Genomic DNA, 18,631 nt, shown 5'->3' with positions numbered 1-18,631 from the left:
GTGGGTTTGTCATATATGGCCTTTATTATGTTGAGGTAGGTTCCCTCTATGCCCACTTTCTGGAGAGTTTTTATCATAAACGGATGTTGAATTTTGTCCAAAGCTTTTTCTGCATCTATTGAGATGACCATATGGTTTTTATTCTTCAATTTGTTAATATGGTGTATCACATTGATTGATTTGCGTGTATTGAAGAATCCTTGCATCCCTGGGATAAATCCCACTTGATCATGGTGTATGATCCTTTCCATGTGTTGTTGGATTCTGTTTGCTAGTATTTTGTTGAGGATTTTTGCGTCTATATTCATCAGTGATGTTGGTCTGTAATTTTCTTTTTGTGTAGTATCTTTGTCTGGTTTTGGTATCAGGGTGATGGTGGCCTCATACAATGACTTTAGGAGTGTTCCTTCCTCTGCAATTTTTTGGAAGAGTTTGAGAAGGATGGGTGTTAGCTCTTCTCTAAATGTTTGATAGAATTCACCTGTGAAGCCATCTGGTCCTGGACTTTTGTTTGTTTGAAAATTTTTAATCACAGTTTCAATTTCATTACTTGTGATTGGTCTGCTCATATTTTCTATTTCTTCCTGGTTCAGTCTTGGAAGGTTTTACCTTCCTAAGAATTTGTCTGTTTCTTCCAGTTTGTCCATTTTATTGGCATACAGTTGCTTGTAGTAGTTTCTTAGGGTGCTTTGTATTTCAGCAGTGTCTGTTGTAACTCCTCCTTTTTCATTTCAAATTTTATTGACTTGAGTCCTCTCCCTCTTTTTCTTGATGAGTCTGGCTAATGGTTTATCAATTTTGTTTATCTTCTCAAAGAACCAGCTTTTAGTTTTATTGATCTTTGCTATTGTTTTCTTTGTTTCTGTTTCATTTATTTCTGCTCTGATCTTTATGATTTCTTTCCTTCCACTAACTTTGGGTGTTGTTTGTTCTTCTTTCCTTAGTTCCTTTAGATGTAAGGTTAGATTGTTTATTTGAGATTTTTCTTGTTTCTGAGGTAGGCTTGTATAGCTATAAACTTCCCTCTTAGAACTGCTTTTGCTGCATCCCATAGGTTTTGGATCATCGTGTTTTCATTGTCATTTGTCTCTAGGTATTTTTTGATTTCCTCTTTGATTTCTTCAGTGACCTCTTGGTTATTTAGTAAAGTATTGTTTAGCCTCCATGTGTTTGTGTTTGTTTTCTTGGTTTTTTTTGCGGTACGCGGGCCTCTCACTGTTGTGGCATCTCCCGTTGCAGAGCACAGGCTCTGGACGTGCAGGCTCAGCGGCCATGGCTCAAGGGCCTAGCCGCTCCGCAGCATGTGGGATCTTCCCAGACCGGGGCACGAACCCGTGTCCCCTGCATCAGCAGGCAGACTCAACCACTGTGCCACCAGGGAAGCCCTCCATGTGTTTGTGTTGTTCCTTTTGAACCCAGTTTTGTCTGGCTCCAGTATCTGAACCACTCTTTTCTACTCCTGCTTCCAGTAATATTATCTAATCATCTCCATAGCTTAGTAACTTAGGTATTGTTGGCCCCAGTTTACAAATGAGCAAACTGAAGTTCAGAGAACTTTATGGTGGCTATTCTTGATAAAGATTTGAATCTAGCTCTGTTTGATCACAAAGTCATGCCTGTTCTTATGAGAATTGGTAGTATAGACTGTAGAGGAGCATGTAATTTACATTCTTGGTCCATGAAACTTACAAATCAAACAGATTCCTTTTGTTATTATTTCTTTTCTCCTGTAAAACTAGCACAATGCCAGAAATATAGGAGAAAAATATTCAGGAGGTAATTGTGCCTGACTGTCGGAAGTAAAAAGAGATGAAAGAATATGGGAACAATAGCTGCCTTCCTTTTTTTCTTATAAAAAAGTCTCAATCGGATATTTTCCTCCTTAAGTTCTCAGCTTTAAAGTTACCTTCTCAGAAAAACCTTCTCTGACCACCTCTTTAAGTATACTCCTTATGCCATTATTTTCTATCACAGCAATTTATTTCCCTTATAGGACATCACAATTTGTATTATTTATTGTTGTTACCTATGTTTAGTCTTTCTCTCACATAGATTGCCAATGGGGGCTAAGACCACAGTGGTCTTCTTCATAGATGTACCAGGAGCACCTAGTACAGTTTCTGCCACATAGTAGGTATTAAGCTATTTGTGAAAGAAAAAATTCCACCAAAATCAGCAAATATTGCATACTTTCTGCAGAATGGTGTTTTTCACATTTCGATAAAGGGAAAAATTGTCTTGAATGCCCAGTGTTGATAAAAATAAGTTTATTGTAATATTGAATATGTATACACATTAAGCTAAGTATAAACTCAAGCATAATGCTCTTAAACAACTGTAAAACCAGTTATTTTTACAAAGTAAATAAAACTACCAAACTGATAAATTCAAATTGACGTTAATCTAATGCAGCTTCTCAGCATTGGCACTGCTGACATTTTGGACTGGATAATTATTTTCTGTGGGGGCCGTCCTGTGCATTGTAGGATGTTTAGCAGCATCCATGGCCTCTACTTGCTAGATGCCAGTGGTATCCCCTGAGTTGTGGCAACCAAAAATATCTCCAGACATTACCATGTCCCTTGGGGGCAAAATTGCCCCCACTCAGAACCAATGATCTAATGTAATATATACTGTTGTTTTGCTAAAACTAAATTGTCAACATTGAGTTAAATGGTAGAATGACTTTTCTGCAGATCTGGCTCTCTGTTTTCTATTTTGACTTCAGTAACTCTAAAGAAGAGAATGCCTGTTCATATAAGTAGGTTGTACCAAATGGTACCAATAACTTTAAGGTATCGTTTGTTGTTTCAGAGTAATGAGACCTGGAACTTTTCTAAAACTCTGCCAACAAACACTGCTCAAATGCCAATTTTAATAGGAGTATCACTTAATAACTGAGTAGAGCTGTCCTAATAATAAAAAATTGCTGACATGTATTGAGCACTTGCTATGTGCTTGGCACATGTGATTTACATGTATTAATTTATTTAATCCTCACAGTTATCATCTTTATAGGTATGAAAACTGAGGCACAGAGGGGTATTGCTTGCCTAAGATTTCAAGCAAGTAAGAGGCAACTCAGGGATTCACACCCAGGCAATCTGGCTCCAAAGATCAGGTTCTTAAGGATTATGTCATGCTACCTCTTAAGTTGTTAACTTGAAGATATGGTTAGCATTGTGTCATTAAAATCTACATTAAATGGATCCCTAATCAAATTATTGTGGAATCAGTAACAGAAAAATTCTTCTTTGCCTGTTTATTACTACAGTTACTGTCACATAAAGATGGCTTCTACAAAATACAATACAATATGAATGTGAAATATTCTGAGTTCCTTGGGAGTACTAAATATGTCTGATTTTGTTCACTATTTAATCTTGGAGTGTTAGCACAGTGCCTGGGATAAGTACTTGGTCACTAAAAGTTGGTTGATTCTCCAAAGAAGATATACAATGTGCAACAGACAAATGGAAAGATGATCAATATCACTAACCATTAGGGAAATACAAATCAAAAGCACAATGAGATATCATTTTATACCCTTTAGGATGGTTATTACCAAAAAAACAGAAAATAACAAGTGTTGGTGAGGTTGTAGAGAAATTAGAACCCTTGTGCATTGCTGGTGGAAATGTAAAATGGTGCAGTCCCTATGGAAAACAATATGGTGACTCCTCCAAAAATTAAACACAGAATTACCAAATGATCCAGCAGTTTTATTCCTGGGTATATACCCAAAAGAAGTGAAAGCAGGGACTCAAATAGATATTTGTACACCCATGTTCATAGCAGCATTATTCACAATAGCCAAAAGGCAGAAGCAACTCAGATGTCCATAGACAAATGAAGTGAATAAACAAAATGCGGCATGTACATACAATGGAATATTATTCAGCCTTAGAAAGGAGAGACATTCTAACAGGTGCTACAACATGGATGAACCTTGAAGACACTATGCTAAGTGAAATAAGCCAGTCACAAAAGGATAAATATTGTAGAGTAGTCAAATTCATAGAGACAGAAATTAGAAGGGTACCTGCCAGGGTGTGTGGGGGAAGGAACAATGGGGAGTCATCATTCAAGAGGTACAGAGTTTTAGTTTGGGAAGATGAAAAAGTTTTGGAGATGGATGGTGGTGATGGTTGCACAACAAAGTGAATGCACTTAATGCCACTAAACTGTACACTTGATAATGGCTAAAATGGTAACTTTTATGTATATTTTGCTATGATTTTTTTTCTTAGTTGATTGAATGAATACATTCTCCCACTACAACTTTTCTGCTTGAACTGCTGTGAAATCTTTACATACCATACTAGGCTATCATTTGGCCATGATTTAAATTAAAAATACAAATGAAAATATGGACACTAAATTATATGTCCAGTTATAAGGTGCTTTTACAGATTATAATATGCTACGTTAATTTTACATTTTTATCAAAATGAAAACAAAATTTAAATTTTCATAGAGAATTTGTAAATCCTAAGAATATGTCTGAGAAACCTCTGGAATCTGCAGAACCAAGAGTGAGCAATATTGCTCAAGAGACTTTGTTGCAACCAGATCAAAAACCCCATATATCCTTATAGACCATCCCAGGAAGATTCCATAAGGAATAGGTAATATACTTACCATGAAAAAGAATGAAATCTTGCCATTTGCGACAACATGGATGGGCCTGGAGGATATTATGCTTAGTGAAATAAGTCAGACAGAGAAAGACAAATACTTTATGATTTCGCTTATATGTGGAATTTAGAAAACAAAACAGACAAACATATCAAGACAGAAACAGATGCATAGATACAGAGAACAAATTGTGGTCGCCAGAAGGGAGAGGGATAGGGGGAGGGATGAAACAGGTGAAGGGTATTAAGAGGTACAAACTACCAGTTACAAAATAAACAAGTCACGGGCATGTAACGTACAGCATAGGAATATAGTCAGTCTTTTTTTTAATATAAATTTATTTATTTATTTATTTTGGGCTGTGTCGGGTCATTGCTGCTGCGCGTGGGCTCATTAGTTGTGGCACATGGGCTTAGTTGCTCCGCGGCATGTGGGATCTTCCCAGACCAGGGATAGAACCTGTGTACCCTGCACTGGCAGGCAGATTCTTAACCACCGCGCCACCAGGGAAGCCCCTAGTCAGTCTTTTATAATAACTTAGTATGGTGTGTAATCTGTAAAAATACTGAATCACTATGTTGTACACCTGAAACCAATATATTTATACTTCAGTTAAAAAAAAAAAACAGGTAGTAGTGGCTGCCTCTGCGGAGGTTGACTTATTTTTAATGTATACCATTTTGTACTGTTTAAATTCTTTACCATGCATTACTGCCTATTTCAATAAATAACTAATTAAGTTGGGACTGGGGAACAACATCTTTGTAGTGATTTGGAAATACTTTTGTTATCTAGAACTTACCAGTCTTAAATAGCCATCTTGCAAAGGGAGACAGTTGTTCTAGTGAGCAGTGAGTAGCGGGCATCAGCGTTTTTAGCATTATTCCTCTCCTGCAGGTGTCACAGGACTTCCCATTTCTCCATCCCAGTGAAACCAGTGTCCTGAATCGACTCTGCCGGCTGGGCACAGACTACATTCGTTTCACCGAGTTCATTGAACAGTACACGGGCCATGTGCAACAGCAGGTAGGTTCCTGTTCTCAGGGAATGTACACCTCCCCAGGGCTGGAGCTATGTTAATCTTTCAATGAATCCAATGGTAATTCATGTGATATAAGTGTCAAAAAGTTATGAATTTCTCATCACTGGAATTATTCAAGTGAAGGCAAGGTGACTGTACCTCAAACAAGGGGGAATATACATGGGGACCAATTTAGGCAGATGGATGTAAGAGAAAGTATGCTTTGCCCAAGTTTTAAGAGACCTGAATTAAATCAGTTTGAGCTGGACCAGAGTTCCAGTCCCAGAGGTGAAAACACAAAGCATTATTTAAAATTCCTTTGCCACTCTGCTTCTAACTACCGTAGTCACATTGAGGCAGGCAACTAAAATCTTCAGGCTTCCTTTTTCTTATTTGTAAATAAGAGTTAAACTGGATAAGGTTCTTGGCATGTGGTAAGACTTAATAAATATTACTGATTAATATAAATTAATTGGAAGTCAGTGCTTTATAGTGTAGAGGCCAAAGATTTGTGCTCTAGAGCCCGCGAGCCACAACTACTGAGCCCACGTGTCACACCTACTGAAGCCTGCGTGCCTAGAGCCCATGCTCCACAGCAAGAGAAGCCACCGCAATGAGAAGCCCGTGCACTGCAACGAAGAGTAGCCCCCGCTCACCGCAACTAGAGAAAGCCCGCGTGCAGCAACGAAGACCCAACGCAGCCAAAAATAAATAAATAAATTTATATTTTAAAAAACCTAATCAATGCCAGTTTGCTATGAAGTCATAACAATGAGAACACAATGATCAAAGTTGGAACATGTATACACATTAATATAGATGAAAAGGGCTCTTTAAGTGTTTGTATATAACACTTTAAAAAACCCAAACCTGTCCTATATTCGTGTGACTATGTGGATCTTATATGTGAATTCCTACTTTCCCAAATTCTAAAGATATTTGTAGTACCTCTTTTTTTTTTGAAAAGTAAAAGCAGTCTAATTTTTTCTTTCATTTTGTGATAAATGAAGACATTCCGTTCTCTGGAATGACACAAACCAAAACAAAAATCACCTGGTTGTAAGCCAATCTGGTCTGTTTCACCCTATGCCCGTGCTGTTCTTATTATAGCTGGGAACATTTATCTCCAGGAACTACTAGTATCCTTTGCAGCATCCTCTGGCTACAGTGTGCCTTATAACCTCTGAGCCCAAGCTTCCTACCACATTTGTTGCTGAATTCTGCTGTGGTATCTACCACCACCAGAGCCTGACCACGCAAATCAGTACATAGCCAGAAAGGTTAGTCATCATGGCCTCTACTCAACACTTAACTGCAATTCCCCCGTGTAGAAGAAGAATGCTTTTACAATAAAACTGCAGCTTTCTTGAAAGACGAACCATATTTGTTAATAGCCTCTTGGTGAGTGTCTTCTAACTCCCCACGTTGGCTATCAGGTTCATGTTTTTGATGAATTGCCATCTAGGCAGAAGAAGGGTTGTTAGAAGGAGGACTGAGGTCATTTTATTTATTCAGTAAATAGTTACCATCTGTTCAAAGAACTGTACTAGGAAATGAAATGCAAAGATGAACAAAGTATGGGCCCTTGCTTCATGAAGCTCTTGGTCTAGTAAGGGGACAGATAAACAAAAGTTCAGTTCCAGCACTAAACAGGGATGCTATGAAAGCAACAAAGGGGAGCTATTAATTCCCTACGGAGAGTTAGAAACGGCTTTGCAGGGAAGAGATGCTGGAGTTGGGTCCTGCAGGAAGAGTAAGTATTTGTCACAAACATGAGCACATAGTTATAAGCAGACCACACTCATTCACAGGGGTGAGAGATAGAAACAAGGCACATTCAGGGAACTGCTGAGTAATTTGTAAATGAAGATGTGAAGTTGGAAGCAGTTAAAGATAATTTTGGAGAGAGAGTAAGGGCCAGAATACAGAAGTTGTTGTATACCACGTAGAGGAGTTTAGTTTCTGGGGCAAGGGGAAACCACCAAAGGGATTTAAGCTAGAAGTTATAAGGTTAGAATTGAGTTGTTGAAAAACCTCTAGTGACAGTATGGAGTAATACCTGGTTGTTTGTAACATCTGAGCCACTTGGAAAATGAAAACATTATCACATTTTAAAAGGTCTCTTCAGTCAGGTTTTCCTCTTATTGAAGCACTGCTCTGATAGGGAATTATTTAAACAAAAAAATGCCATTAATAAAGGATAATGTCTTCCTTGGGTTTCAGAGTCTGAGCTGAAAAGTTGACTTCTCTTCGTTTGATTTCAGGATCACCATCCATCTCAGCAGGGCCAAGGTGGGTCACATGGAATCTACCTAAGGGCCTTCTGCACGGGGCTGGATTCAGTTTTGCAGCCTTATCGCCAAGCACTGCTTGATTTGGAACAAGAGGTGAGAAGAAATATGGGAAGGAACACCTTTGGGACAGCAGATGAGGACATGTTCCTGATTTGAAATGCCCTTTGATATGGTCAGGTGGTTAAGAATGAGCTATTTTCTGCATGGCTGGAGGGTAAGTGTGCTCTCTGTGATTACCCAAGCCATGATCAAAGTGGCAAGAGGATCATGGCAAAGGTTCCTGAGTGAGTTTAGAAGAGCCCTAGCTTTGGTTTTGTTATCACCTGAAAATCAACATTAATAATCTTCTATAGATGATCAGTTCTCAATACCCTAAAATGAACCCTAAGCCTACTCTCACATTCGCTTCTGGTTTTCATAGATGAAATAGATTCGAGATATTTTATATGGAGCCATAATCAGAGTGTTTTTTTGTTGCAGTTCCTGGCTGACCCCCATCTCTCCATATCACATGTCAATTACTCCTTAGATCAGGTATGATGCCCAGATAACAAAATGCTTTGGAATCTGTTGATATCATTAGAATAATCGAACTTAAAATATTATTTTGAGAACTTTTTTCCTTCTGGATTCAGAGCCCAGCATTTGATATTTTGAATGCTTTCCTAGATCAGAACTGTTTGAAAAGTTCCAAATTTAGTGAAAACTTACTGTGTGATGTTAATGCTCTAGATTGGCCTCAGTATTAGCAATTATGCTAGCCTCAAACGTAGACACTGCTTCTGTCTGCCATTCTCTTTCTATCTGCAGCCAACCCCTGTAGCAAATTGCCTTAGGATACTGGATCTTGGCTGTTCTGTGGTATTGCCATCTTTATGTTAAGTGGGACTATTTAGAAACAAAGGCATTTCCTGAGTTAATTTTTTTTCCTTGTATTTGATTATATACCATCCTAATTATTCTCTCCTTTGCAGTTCCAGCTCCTTTTCCCCTCTGTGATGGTTGTAGTAGAACAAATTAAAAGTCAAAAGGTGAGAATTTTCCTTTTTCCTTTTGCTCTGGTAAGCACCAAGGAAATATTCATAATTAATTTTCCTTTACATTCTTTGTTAAAGAGCCTAGTTTTCAGTAGTTTTTATTATTTATTTATTCATTCAGTGATATATGCTTGAGTATCATGCTAAGTATCAGGAATGCAAAAATAAGTTAGGACCCTGCCCTTAAGCACCTCCTGGTCCAGAAGGTGGGGGAAATGATAATAGATATACCCAAGAATGCTGCTGGGTAAGAGAACAATGCTATGGATGCTTGGAGGTGAGAGCGTTTTACACTAAGGATTCAAAACTGTTGGATATGGATCTTGAGGAGAAGCAGAAAGTTAATTCTTAGAAATAAAGAAGGTAGTAGGTTTATCATTAGGGTACTGGCAGTTTTCTGAGAATTGTTAAATCATTGGGTGAAACCCAGATGTTTATTTTATTATTTAAATATGCCAATTCTTATCACAAGTTTTTATCATATGCATTGAAAAGTTAGGGTCTCCAGTGTCCAGAGAATGTCTTTTCTGGGTAGAATTAATAATTCTGAGATGCTTTGAGATTTTACATTAGAAGTATCTGCTGGTTCATAATTGGATCAAAAAGGACAAATGGATTAAATATGTTTAGTTCATTCATGTTCTTAAGCTGTTATATTGGTGCCTTAGCTTATTAAGAGTGTTCATTTGAATATAACTAGTTAACTAGTCAGTTTGCCAGGTTGCTACTTCATTTTTTTGCTGTATAAGTCTAGAAACTTACCCTCTGCTGCATTCATTCTGTGCTAGCAGAGCCAGCAGGGGAGGTGCTGTTTGACCCTGCAAAGCTGATAGCCCTCATCAAATAACATCGAGCTTTTATTGTGCACTTGTTGCATACCAGGCACTGTGCTAAGTGCTTTACATACATTATCACAGTCAATCCTTTAAAAAATCAAATAGGTTAAAGAATGTGCTTAGGGTCATACAGATGGTAGTAAATGGTACAACTAGGATATAAACCCAGGGCTGTCTGACTCCAAAGACTGTGCTCTTAACCACTCTACTAAACCATCTCCCAAAATTGGAGGGGAACTTCTAGGTAAGTGGGGTTAGTGTAAGGGTCCATACATGCCAGCACATCTCAGTTGACTTGAGCTTCCGTTGGCCACAGGAAGGAGAGTGGAAAATGAGTAGAGGGATTGCAGATGGGTGAACCTTCCTTCCTGCCGAGGAGGTTGTAGGAAGCTGAGTGCTAAGGCTCTAAAAAATGAGGTTGTTGGGCTTCCCTGGTGGTGCAGTGGTTGAGAATCCGCCTGCCGATGCAGGGAACACGGGTTTGTGCCCCCGGTCCGGGAAGATACCACATGCCGCGGAGCGGCTGGGCCCGTGATCCATGGCTGCTGAGCCTGCGCGTCCGGAACCTGTGCTCTGCAAAGGGAGAGGCCACAACAGTGAGAGGCCCGCGTACCACAAAAAAAAAAAAAAAAAAAATGAGGTTGTGGGCGAGAATGGGGGGAGTGTGAACAGGCACACGGGATCCTTTTAGAGTGATGGAAATGTTATAAAACTGGATTACGGTGATGGTTGCACAATGCTGTAAATTTACTAAAAGTTGTTGAAAGTACCCTTAAAATAGGTGAATTTATTGTATATAAATTATACCTCAATAAAGCAGTTAAAAAAAAAAAACAGAGGCAAAAGGACATTGAAAGAGGAAGCAGATTTTTAGAAAAGTGTATACCTTGTAAGTAGTCTGAATTAGGCCTTAATCAGAAGTAAGAGCTTTCTTTACCTCTTTTCTTGGAATTTCAACTCTAAATGATTCTGGTTTTTCCTTAGTGCAGTAGTTCTCAAACTTCATTGTGCATTAGAATCACCTGGAGCAGATTGTTAAAACCAGATCGCTGGGCCCTACCCCAGAGATTCTGATTCCAGAGGTCTGGAGTGAGGCCCAAGAATTTGCATTTCTTACAAGTTTCCAGGTGATACAGATGCTGCTGGGGGATGGGGTGGAATGGGGAGGGGCCGGGAGGTGGGAGGGTCCATACTTCGAGAACAACTATTGTGATGTTGTGATTTATAATAAGAAATATAGATTTGGTCTTTTTCCCGTTTCTGGCACAGAGCTTCTAAAACTCAGAATTTCCTAAGTAATAAGAGCAATAAAGGTGACTTGATATTCATAACAAACCCCTTTCTACCACACCTGAGTTTGTTAAAGAGGTGATTTGGGGAAAACACTTAAGTATGGGGCTGATTGCCAGGGGAACCACCCATGTGATTGGAGGGTTGGAACTTTCAGTCCCACCATTCCCACCTGACCTCTGGGGAGAGAGGAGGGCAGAGAGCTGGAAATTGAGTTCAATCACCAATGGCCAGTGATTTAATTAATCCTGCCTGTGTAATGAAGGCTCCATAAAAACCCAAAAGGATCGGGTTTGGAGAGCTTCGAGGTTGGTGAGCCAGAGTGCCTCTATGTGCCACCATGCGGGGCAGAAGCTCCGTTGTTCGGGACCTCGCCCTGTGTATCCTTTTCATCTGGGTGTTGATTCGTATCCTTTAGTATCCTTCGTAATAAACAGGTAATCTAGTGAATAAGTGGGTTTCCTGAGTTCTGTGAGCTGCTCTAGCAAATTAGTGGAATCCAGGGAGGGGGAGCCTCTGATCTATTAAATCAGCCAGTTGGAAGCACAGGGAACAACCTGAACTTGTGTTTGGCGTCGGAAATGGAGGGCAGTCTTGTGGGATTGAGCCCTTAACCTGTGGAATCTGATGCTGTCTCTGGGTGGATAGTATCACAATTGAGTTGGATTGTAGGACCCCCAAGCTGGTGTCAGAGGATTGCTTGATAGTGTGGGGAAACCCCCCACACATTGGCATTGGAGTCAGAATCAGAACTATACAAAAATCTTATGAGAAAGTTTATCCCCATTCTCTGCAGATTGTGCCCTCTGGATTGAATATAGAATATGAGATTGTGCTTCATGAACTATTAAAATGGAATTCAGCTTGACAAGGCTGTATTTTCCACAGATTCATGGTTGCCAAATCCTGGAAACAGTGTACAAACACAGCTGTGGAGGTTTGCCTCCTGTTCGCAGTGCACTAGAAAAGTAAGTCATGGCTTCATTGGTGTTGGGAGGCAGAGTGGGTGGTCAAGTGACTTGATTTTGCACAAATTTTATTTTCAGGTCATCTCAGGTTTCCTTCTGGGGAAAGTTATGACCAGGATGGATAAGCCCCATGAGCAAAGGAGCCCATGTAATCCTTATGGTGGCTCAGAAATTGCAAAAAGGGGGTTTTAATAAAGTGTTGAGTATTGAAGCAAGGCTCTAGCTGCCTAGATGACCTTGAGGCAGTCCTTTTTCATTTTTGGATCTCATTATCCTTGGAGAATTTCCACTACATGTGCTGGATTATGCTTAGCTATGTCTAAACATGTGTATTTTGAGTAGCTTTATAATCTTATAATGCCACTCTTAAGAATTTTATCCTAACAAAATTATTCAAAAGAAGAAATAACCATATGCACAATTTTTCACTGCAATGTTGTCTACTATATTAAGAAATTAGAAAATTACCAGCAGCAGAAGAAAGCTGATATATTCACTTGATAGACTATAACGCAATTAAAATGACAAATACTATAACAACATGTAAAAATATTTTTTATAATACTATCTGGAAAAAGGATACAAAATTTTATGATTACCACTGTATTAAATGTGGAGTAGGATCAAAGACTGTAGAATGTTCCACAATCTGGATTTTTCTGATTATTTCCTCATGATTAGATTCAGGTTGAACATTTTTGGCAAGAATACTACATAGGTCATATTATTTCCTGTTACAGCATATCAGAAAGCACAAAAAGTAAGTTTGTCCCATTACTGCTGTTAAGTTTCATCACTTGGTTTAGGTGTTTTCCACCAGATCTCTGTTTTAGAGGGACGTTTTCCCCTTTGTCATTAATATGTTATCTGAGATGTGATCCCTTGAGACCATGTGAATATATCCCATTCTCCAGCAACCTTTCTGCATTTTGTTTGTCTCTGCATTTTGTTGGATAATACTTTTTCAGGTATATCAGCTTCTCACATACTGAGTCTACTTTCCTTATGTGATTCCAACAAAAATAAAAACTAATTTAATACTGTGTTAGCCAAATAGAGACTCCTGTAAGTCCATTTAATTTTAAAAGGAATCATCCATTTTGAAACTTACTTTACTCAAAAAGAGAGAAAAAAATGTGCTTCTTCTAAAAGACAGAACATTTACTGAACATTTCAGACTTTAGTACACTGGCTACAAGTTTGGAAATTTAACCACTTAGTTCATCCGCAGACATTTAAGTTAAAATAGCACAATTATTTTTAGCTTAATTGGTCATTTCCCTTCTGCTGACCAAACCCTCAGGCCTCTGTTTATCCTGTAGCAGTTTAAAGCATGGGTTTAGTGTCCTCTTAGTGGACTTCTAAGGCCCTTGCTTTCCTCTCCACTCAGAATCCTGGCCGTGTGTCATGGGGTCATGTATAAGCAGCTCTCAGCCTGGATGCTACATGGACTCCTCTTGGACCAGCACGAAGAGTTCTTTATCAAACAGGGTCCATCTTCTGGTAATGTCAGTGCCCAGCCAGAAGAGGATGAGGAGGATCTGGGCATTGGGGGACTGACAGGAAAACAACTGAGAGAACTCCAGGACTTGGTGAGAGCCCAACCAGAAGCCTAGCCTTCTCCTGCCAGGAGTTGGAAAAGTCTACAGCTAGATGACCTTTTGGTGACTTGCCCCTGCCCCCAACCCCCAGCTCATCATAGACTGGGGACCTTCCATAAATTCTTTAGATGTAAACACTTGGCTTTATCTTAGCTTAATACTTAAACTTAATGCCTAACAATGTGAGACTATAAAATAGAAAATATATTTGTGAGATTCCTTTTGTTTCCCCTCTTCCTGGTATACACATTTAAGAGAATAATAATAAGTCTTGTCTCTTCAGGTAGTCTTGTAGGTACCCAGAGCTTTTACATGCAGTTTAGAGTTTTGATTAGATTCCCCAAAGTCCTGTATTGTTCTTATCCATTCACCCATTCATTTATCCTGTTACAACGTTTTATTGAATGCTTGTTATATGCCAGGTACTGTTCCACGTGTCACAACTGCATAAACAAATAAAATGTAGTAGTCCCTGTCCTTAAAGAGCTTATAGTTTAATGGAAGATATATTACAGTGTACTCAGTGCTCTGGAAAGAGTAAGTATGGGTATTCTGGGAACATGGTCTTAGAGTGACTAGAGAAGGCTTTTCAGTGGAATGTATGTCTAAATTGCAAAAAGTTTGGGAGGAGGACTTCCCTCACAGTCCAGTGGTTAAAACTCCAAGCTTCCAATGCAGGGGGTTGCGGGTTTGATCCCTGGTCGGGGAGCTAAGATCCCACATGCCGCATGGTCAAAAAGAAAAAAAAAATTCCAAGCAAAGGGAAGGACTGTGTAAAGTTCAGAGGCCATGAAGGACATGGCTCATTGGGGAACCGTTAGTAATTCAATTGAGAGAGTCAAGTAAATAAAGGCTGAGATGTAGAGTGTAAGGGACGGTGGGGGTGGGGGTGGGAAGTGGCAGTCAATGGAGCTTTTGAGTTGAGCAGAGGTAAGATCATGAAAGCCCTTGTAAACAATGGGAAGGAATTTAGACTTGAGCCTGAAGAGAGCTGGGAACCGTGAAGAATTTTAGGCAAGAGGTTAACCTACCTCTGTATGTTAGATCAGACTTTATGATAGATCACTCTAGAAACTGTGTGGGGAATCTTTTTTTTAAAAATTAAGATTAGCAGCAAGTAGGTCAGCTAGGAGAATGTTGGGGACATTAGCTGAAAAATAATGGTGGCCGACACCAAGGGTGAGAACAGTAAATATGGTGAAGAATAAAGAGGCTTGAGAGATATTAAGGAGCTGGAACAGGTAGGTCGTGGTGATTGATTGGCTATGGGTCCAGAGGGAAGAATCAAGGATGATACCCAAGTCTGCCTTTAGTAGTGGGCGAGTAGTGACGATAAGGAACATGGATTATTGCTGTCAGGGGAAAGAAGATGGGTCTAACTTTGGACACACTGAGGTACTTGTAGGAAATGACCAGTGGGCTGAGCCTAGAACTCATGAGAGTAATCTAGTTTAAAGTCTTAGGAGTCATCGGCATACAGAAGTTTTTAATTTGGGGTCCACGAGTGGCTTCAGAAGGTCTGTGAAGTGTATGGTTATATATTTTTCTGGAAGGTCCGTAGCTTTTATAATTGCAGAGTCCTGTGATGCAGAAAGATTAAAAATATCTCTTATGATGATCAGTTCAGCCTTAGAAGAAGATGTGATTGTCTAGGAAGAGTGTTGAGAGCCAGAGGAGAAGAGGGTCTAGGATAGTGCCCCGAGGCACACCAGCTCCCAAGCCCAAAACTAAAAGGGTGAGTAGCAGAGATCAAAGTCAGGAGTATGGAGCCTAAAGTCCAGTTGGAGCTGGATAAGGGTCAACTCAAAAGCAAGTCAGGGAACGGAAGGGGCCTGAGTGATTGGGTGGTGAGTGGGCTAGATCAGTGGTTCTCAAACTGTAGAGTGCCTCAGAATCACCTGGAGAGCTAGTTAAAACACGGACTGCTGGGCCTACCCCCCAGGTTTTCTGTAAATCTGCGGAGAGGCTTGAAAATTTGCATTTCTAACAAGCTCCCAAGTGAGGCCAATGGTGCTGGTCCAGGAGCCAGGCTTTGAGAACCACTTGGCTAAATGAGTCAGGCTTGTGTAAAGATCTGGGCAGAGCAGGCATATGCACAAGATAATAAATCGTAGACATGTAGATCTGGAAAAAAACAAAGATCAATTATTCCATGGTACAAGTAAGGAGACTGGGTTCCAGACCTACTGCACGAGTTTTTACACAGTAGCCAAGGCAGAGGGCTAAAATCCTAATGTTAATAAAACCACTGCTATTTCCACCATGCTATCTTTCTGCCTAAAAATGGAATACATTTCTCTAGCACCAGTAATGTAACAATTATGCAACTTCAGATTTAAAGTCCCTGCTTCTAGAAAATGCAAATCACGGGTTGGGAGACCTGCCGGATGTTTCCTTGCTTTCCCTTTCTCACTTCCTATGTCATCTCTGATACGGATTATTTCTTTGACCAGCGCCTGATAGAAGAAGAGAACATGCTGGCACCATCTCTAAAGCAGTTTTCTCTGCGAGTGGAGATTCTGCCCTCCTACATTCCAGTGAGGGTTGCTGAAAAAATTCTGTTTGTTGGAGAATCTGTCCAGATGTTCGAGAATCAAAATGTAAACCTGACTAGGAAAGGTAGGAATCTCCTTGCCCAAACGTACCCCATCCTCAAAGGCTTATTTGATGCTGTGTGGCCCCAAAGTCTGCCTGGGCAGAGTGGGTGGTTACTGACCTTTATGTTCTGAGATTTCAGCACAGCTGTGAGTGACATGCTTACCTGAGAAGCAGGTGAAATAGCTGTGGCACTGGGATGAGAAACCCTTGCCTGTGCAGGTTCCCTGTCTTCCTTTGACAGTGCCTTCCTGTTTTGCAGGATCCATTTTGAAAAACCAGGAGGACACTTTTGCTGCAGAGCTGCATCGTCTCAAGCAGCAGCCCCTCTTCAGCCTGGTGGACTTTGAGCAGGTGGTGGATCGTATACGTAGCACTGTGGCTGAGGTTTGTCTTTCTTAGTATATTTTCTTTGGAAGAAAATAGGTTAGTTCCCCCAAAATTGAGTACTTGACTTTTGTTTCTTCTTAATGTGATTAGAACTTAGCTTGGAGGGAATTGAGAGAGTTGAAGGGCAGGAAGTAGAAAATAAAAGCATTCTCTCTGTTTTTAATAATAGAACTGCCTTAGCCTTTTCCCACCTGACAGGAGTTTGATTGTTAGCTAGTTAGTTAATGAATTAGTTGAATAAAGGGAGGTCTTGGTTTCATTTCAGACTCTCAGCATTTTGAGTCCATCTGTATAGTTGGCAGTGACTTCAGGGAATCAACTGATTCTGACTAAATTTAGTGCCTTACTTATATTTTAGAATGGCTTTATTATGTATTCTTTAATTTATGGATATTTTAATCTTAGGAAGGCAGAACAAGTAATATTTTTCCATTCTTATAAATGAAAAAAATTCTCAGAAAGCTAACTTCTCTGATGTCACATAGTGAGTAACAAAGGTGAGCTCAGAAACAAGTCTTTGACTCCTAGTTCAGTGTTTTTAAGTGAATTGTGCTTCATCCACCAACTTAAATTGTGACCAGTGATTTTTCAAATGGGCATATGTTCTGTGGCTTATAATAAGATTTGATGCACAGGTGTGTGATAATGTGAAATGAGATCTTTTGTTAGTTGTGTTAACTGTGTTAGTGGTTTTCAACTCTGGCTATGCATAGAATGATGTGGGGAAATCTGAAAACATGCACTTGCACCAAATCCTTACCTCCAGAGTTTCTGACTCATAGGTCAGGAGGGAGTCAGTACTGGTAGGTACTTGTATTTACACCAGCCAATCAGCAAACCTCTGCAGGTGATTTTGAAGCACAGGGGCACTAGGGTCAGTGTCTAGAATTGCTAAGATTAGCGTCAGATATACTCATGTTGGAAGCACAGTAATCTATCATGAATATGATTTCCTTTTCTGGTCACTATCTCAAAAATTCCAAGGTACTGGAGACAGAGCTGTGATGTAGACATAGAATATTAGATCTTGAGGTGACCTTGAAGTATCAGTTGATTTGATTCCTTATGGGAAAGTAAATATCTAAACTACCCAGAATACATATTTCTGTCCATTCAGACTTTCAAGACACTGCCTCTCCATCTATAGCCAAGGCAGCTCTTGTCTAGGGGGCTGGTGCCTTCACTCCCTTTCATCTTATTGACTTGATTTCTCTTCTGTTATCATTTTTGTGGTAACTCTTTGGGAAATATAGTTAATGGAGGAAAGTAAAATTTTATTAAATGAATAACATAGAATTTCAAAATTGTTTCCCTGTGAAATTTTGAAACGCATATGTTGCTCAAAATTATATTTCCAGTTTGTAAAAATGATAGACAAAGAATTGAAGCTCAGACTCTTGGAAGCTAATACTTTGACATCTATAATTGTAACAATAATAACTGCTTAAAGTAATAAAAGAGAGTGTACCAGGGAGGAAAAGGGGACAGTGTCTTGCAAATACATATCATACTCACCCCCTTTTGGATCTCTTTCTCTCCTTTTTCATTTTTTAAAAAGGTATACCATATGAATCTGTTTATATAAGGTTTAAAAACAAGCAGTGCTAATCTGGTGTTAGATGTCAGGATGGCATTTGCCTTTGGTAGGTGGAAAGGACATGGGTGGGCCTTTCAGGATGCTGGTTATACAGGTGTGTTCATTTTGTGAGAATTCTTCAAGCTGTAAACTTACAGTTGGTGCACTTTTCTGTATGTATTTTAGTACTTCAACAAAAAGATTTTTTAAATTAATTGCTAGATACGTAATAGTTTTTTTTTGTTAATTTTATCTTTAGTTGGTTACTACTTACATAGAAAAATTGTGGTATTAATTTTTGTAGGTTAATCTTATACCTGGCAACTTCTTGAAGTCTTTTTTTTTTTTAGTTTTAATGGTTTGTCTGTTAATTCTATTGATTTTC

At 39.4% G+C, this 18,631-nt stretch overlaps 1 protein-coding gene across 1 annotated transcript in view; it reads left to right on the top strand.

The window, feature by feature from the left end:
- The window catches only part of TUBGCP4 (tubulin gamma complex component 4), a 46,863-nt gene that overhangs the window by 3,888 nt on the left and 24,344 nt on the right, over positions 1-18,631 (top strand). Inside the window, exons 2-9 of the mRNA XM_024133746.3 lie at positions 5,536-5,664; positions 7,924-8,046; positions 8,434-8,487; positions 8,928-8,984; positions 12,005-12,084; positions 13,475-13,676; positions 16,139-16,304; positions 16,543-16,667. Of these exons, the coding sequence (XP_023989514.1) occupies positions 5,536-5,664; positions 7,924-8,046; positions 8,434-8,487; positions 8,928-8,984; positions 12,005-12,084; positions 13,475-13,676; positions 16,139-16,304; positions 16,543-16,667 (936 nt within the window). The remainder of the gene's footprint in view (positions 1-5,535; positions 5,665-7,923; positions 8,047-8,433; positions 8,488-8,927; positions 8,985-12,004; positions 12,085-13,474; positions 13,677-16,138; positions 16,305-16,542; positions 16,668-18,631) is intronic.

The sequence above is a fragment of the Physeter macrocephalus genome, chromosome 11, assembly GCF_002837175.3.
Source record: "Physeter macrocephalus isolate SW-GA chromosome 11, ASM283717v5, whole genome shotgun sequence".
Lineage (NCBI taxonomy): Eukaryota > Metazoa > Chordata > Mammalia > Artiodactyla > Physeteridae > Physeter > Physeter macrocephalus.
The sequence above is the reverse complement of the archived record's forward strand: the minus strand, read 5'-3'. Positions and strand labels throughout refer to the sequence as shown.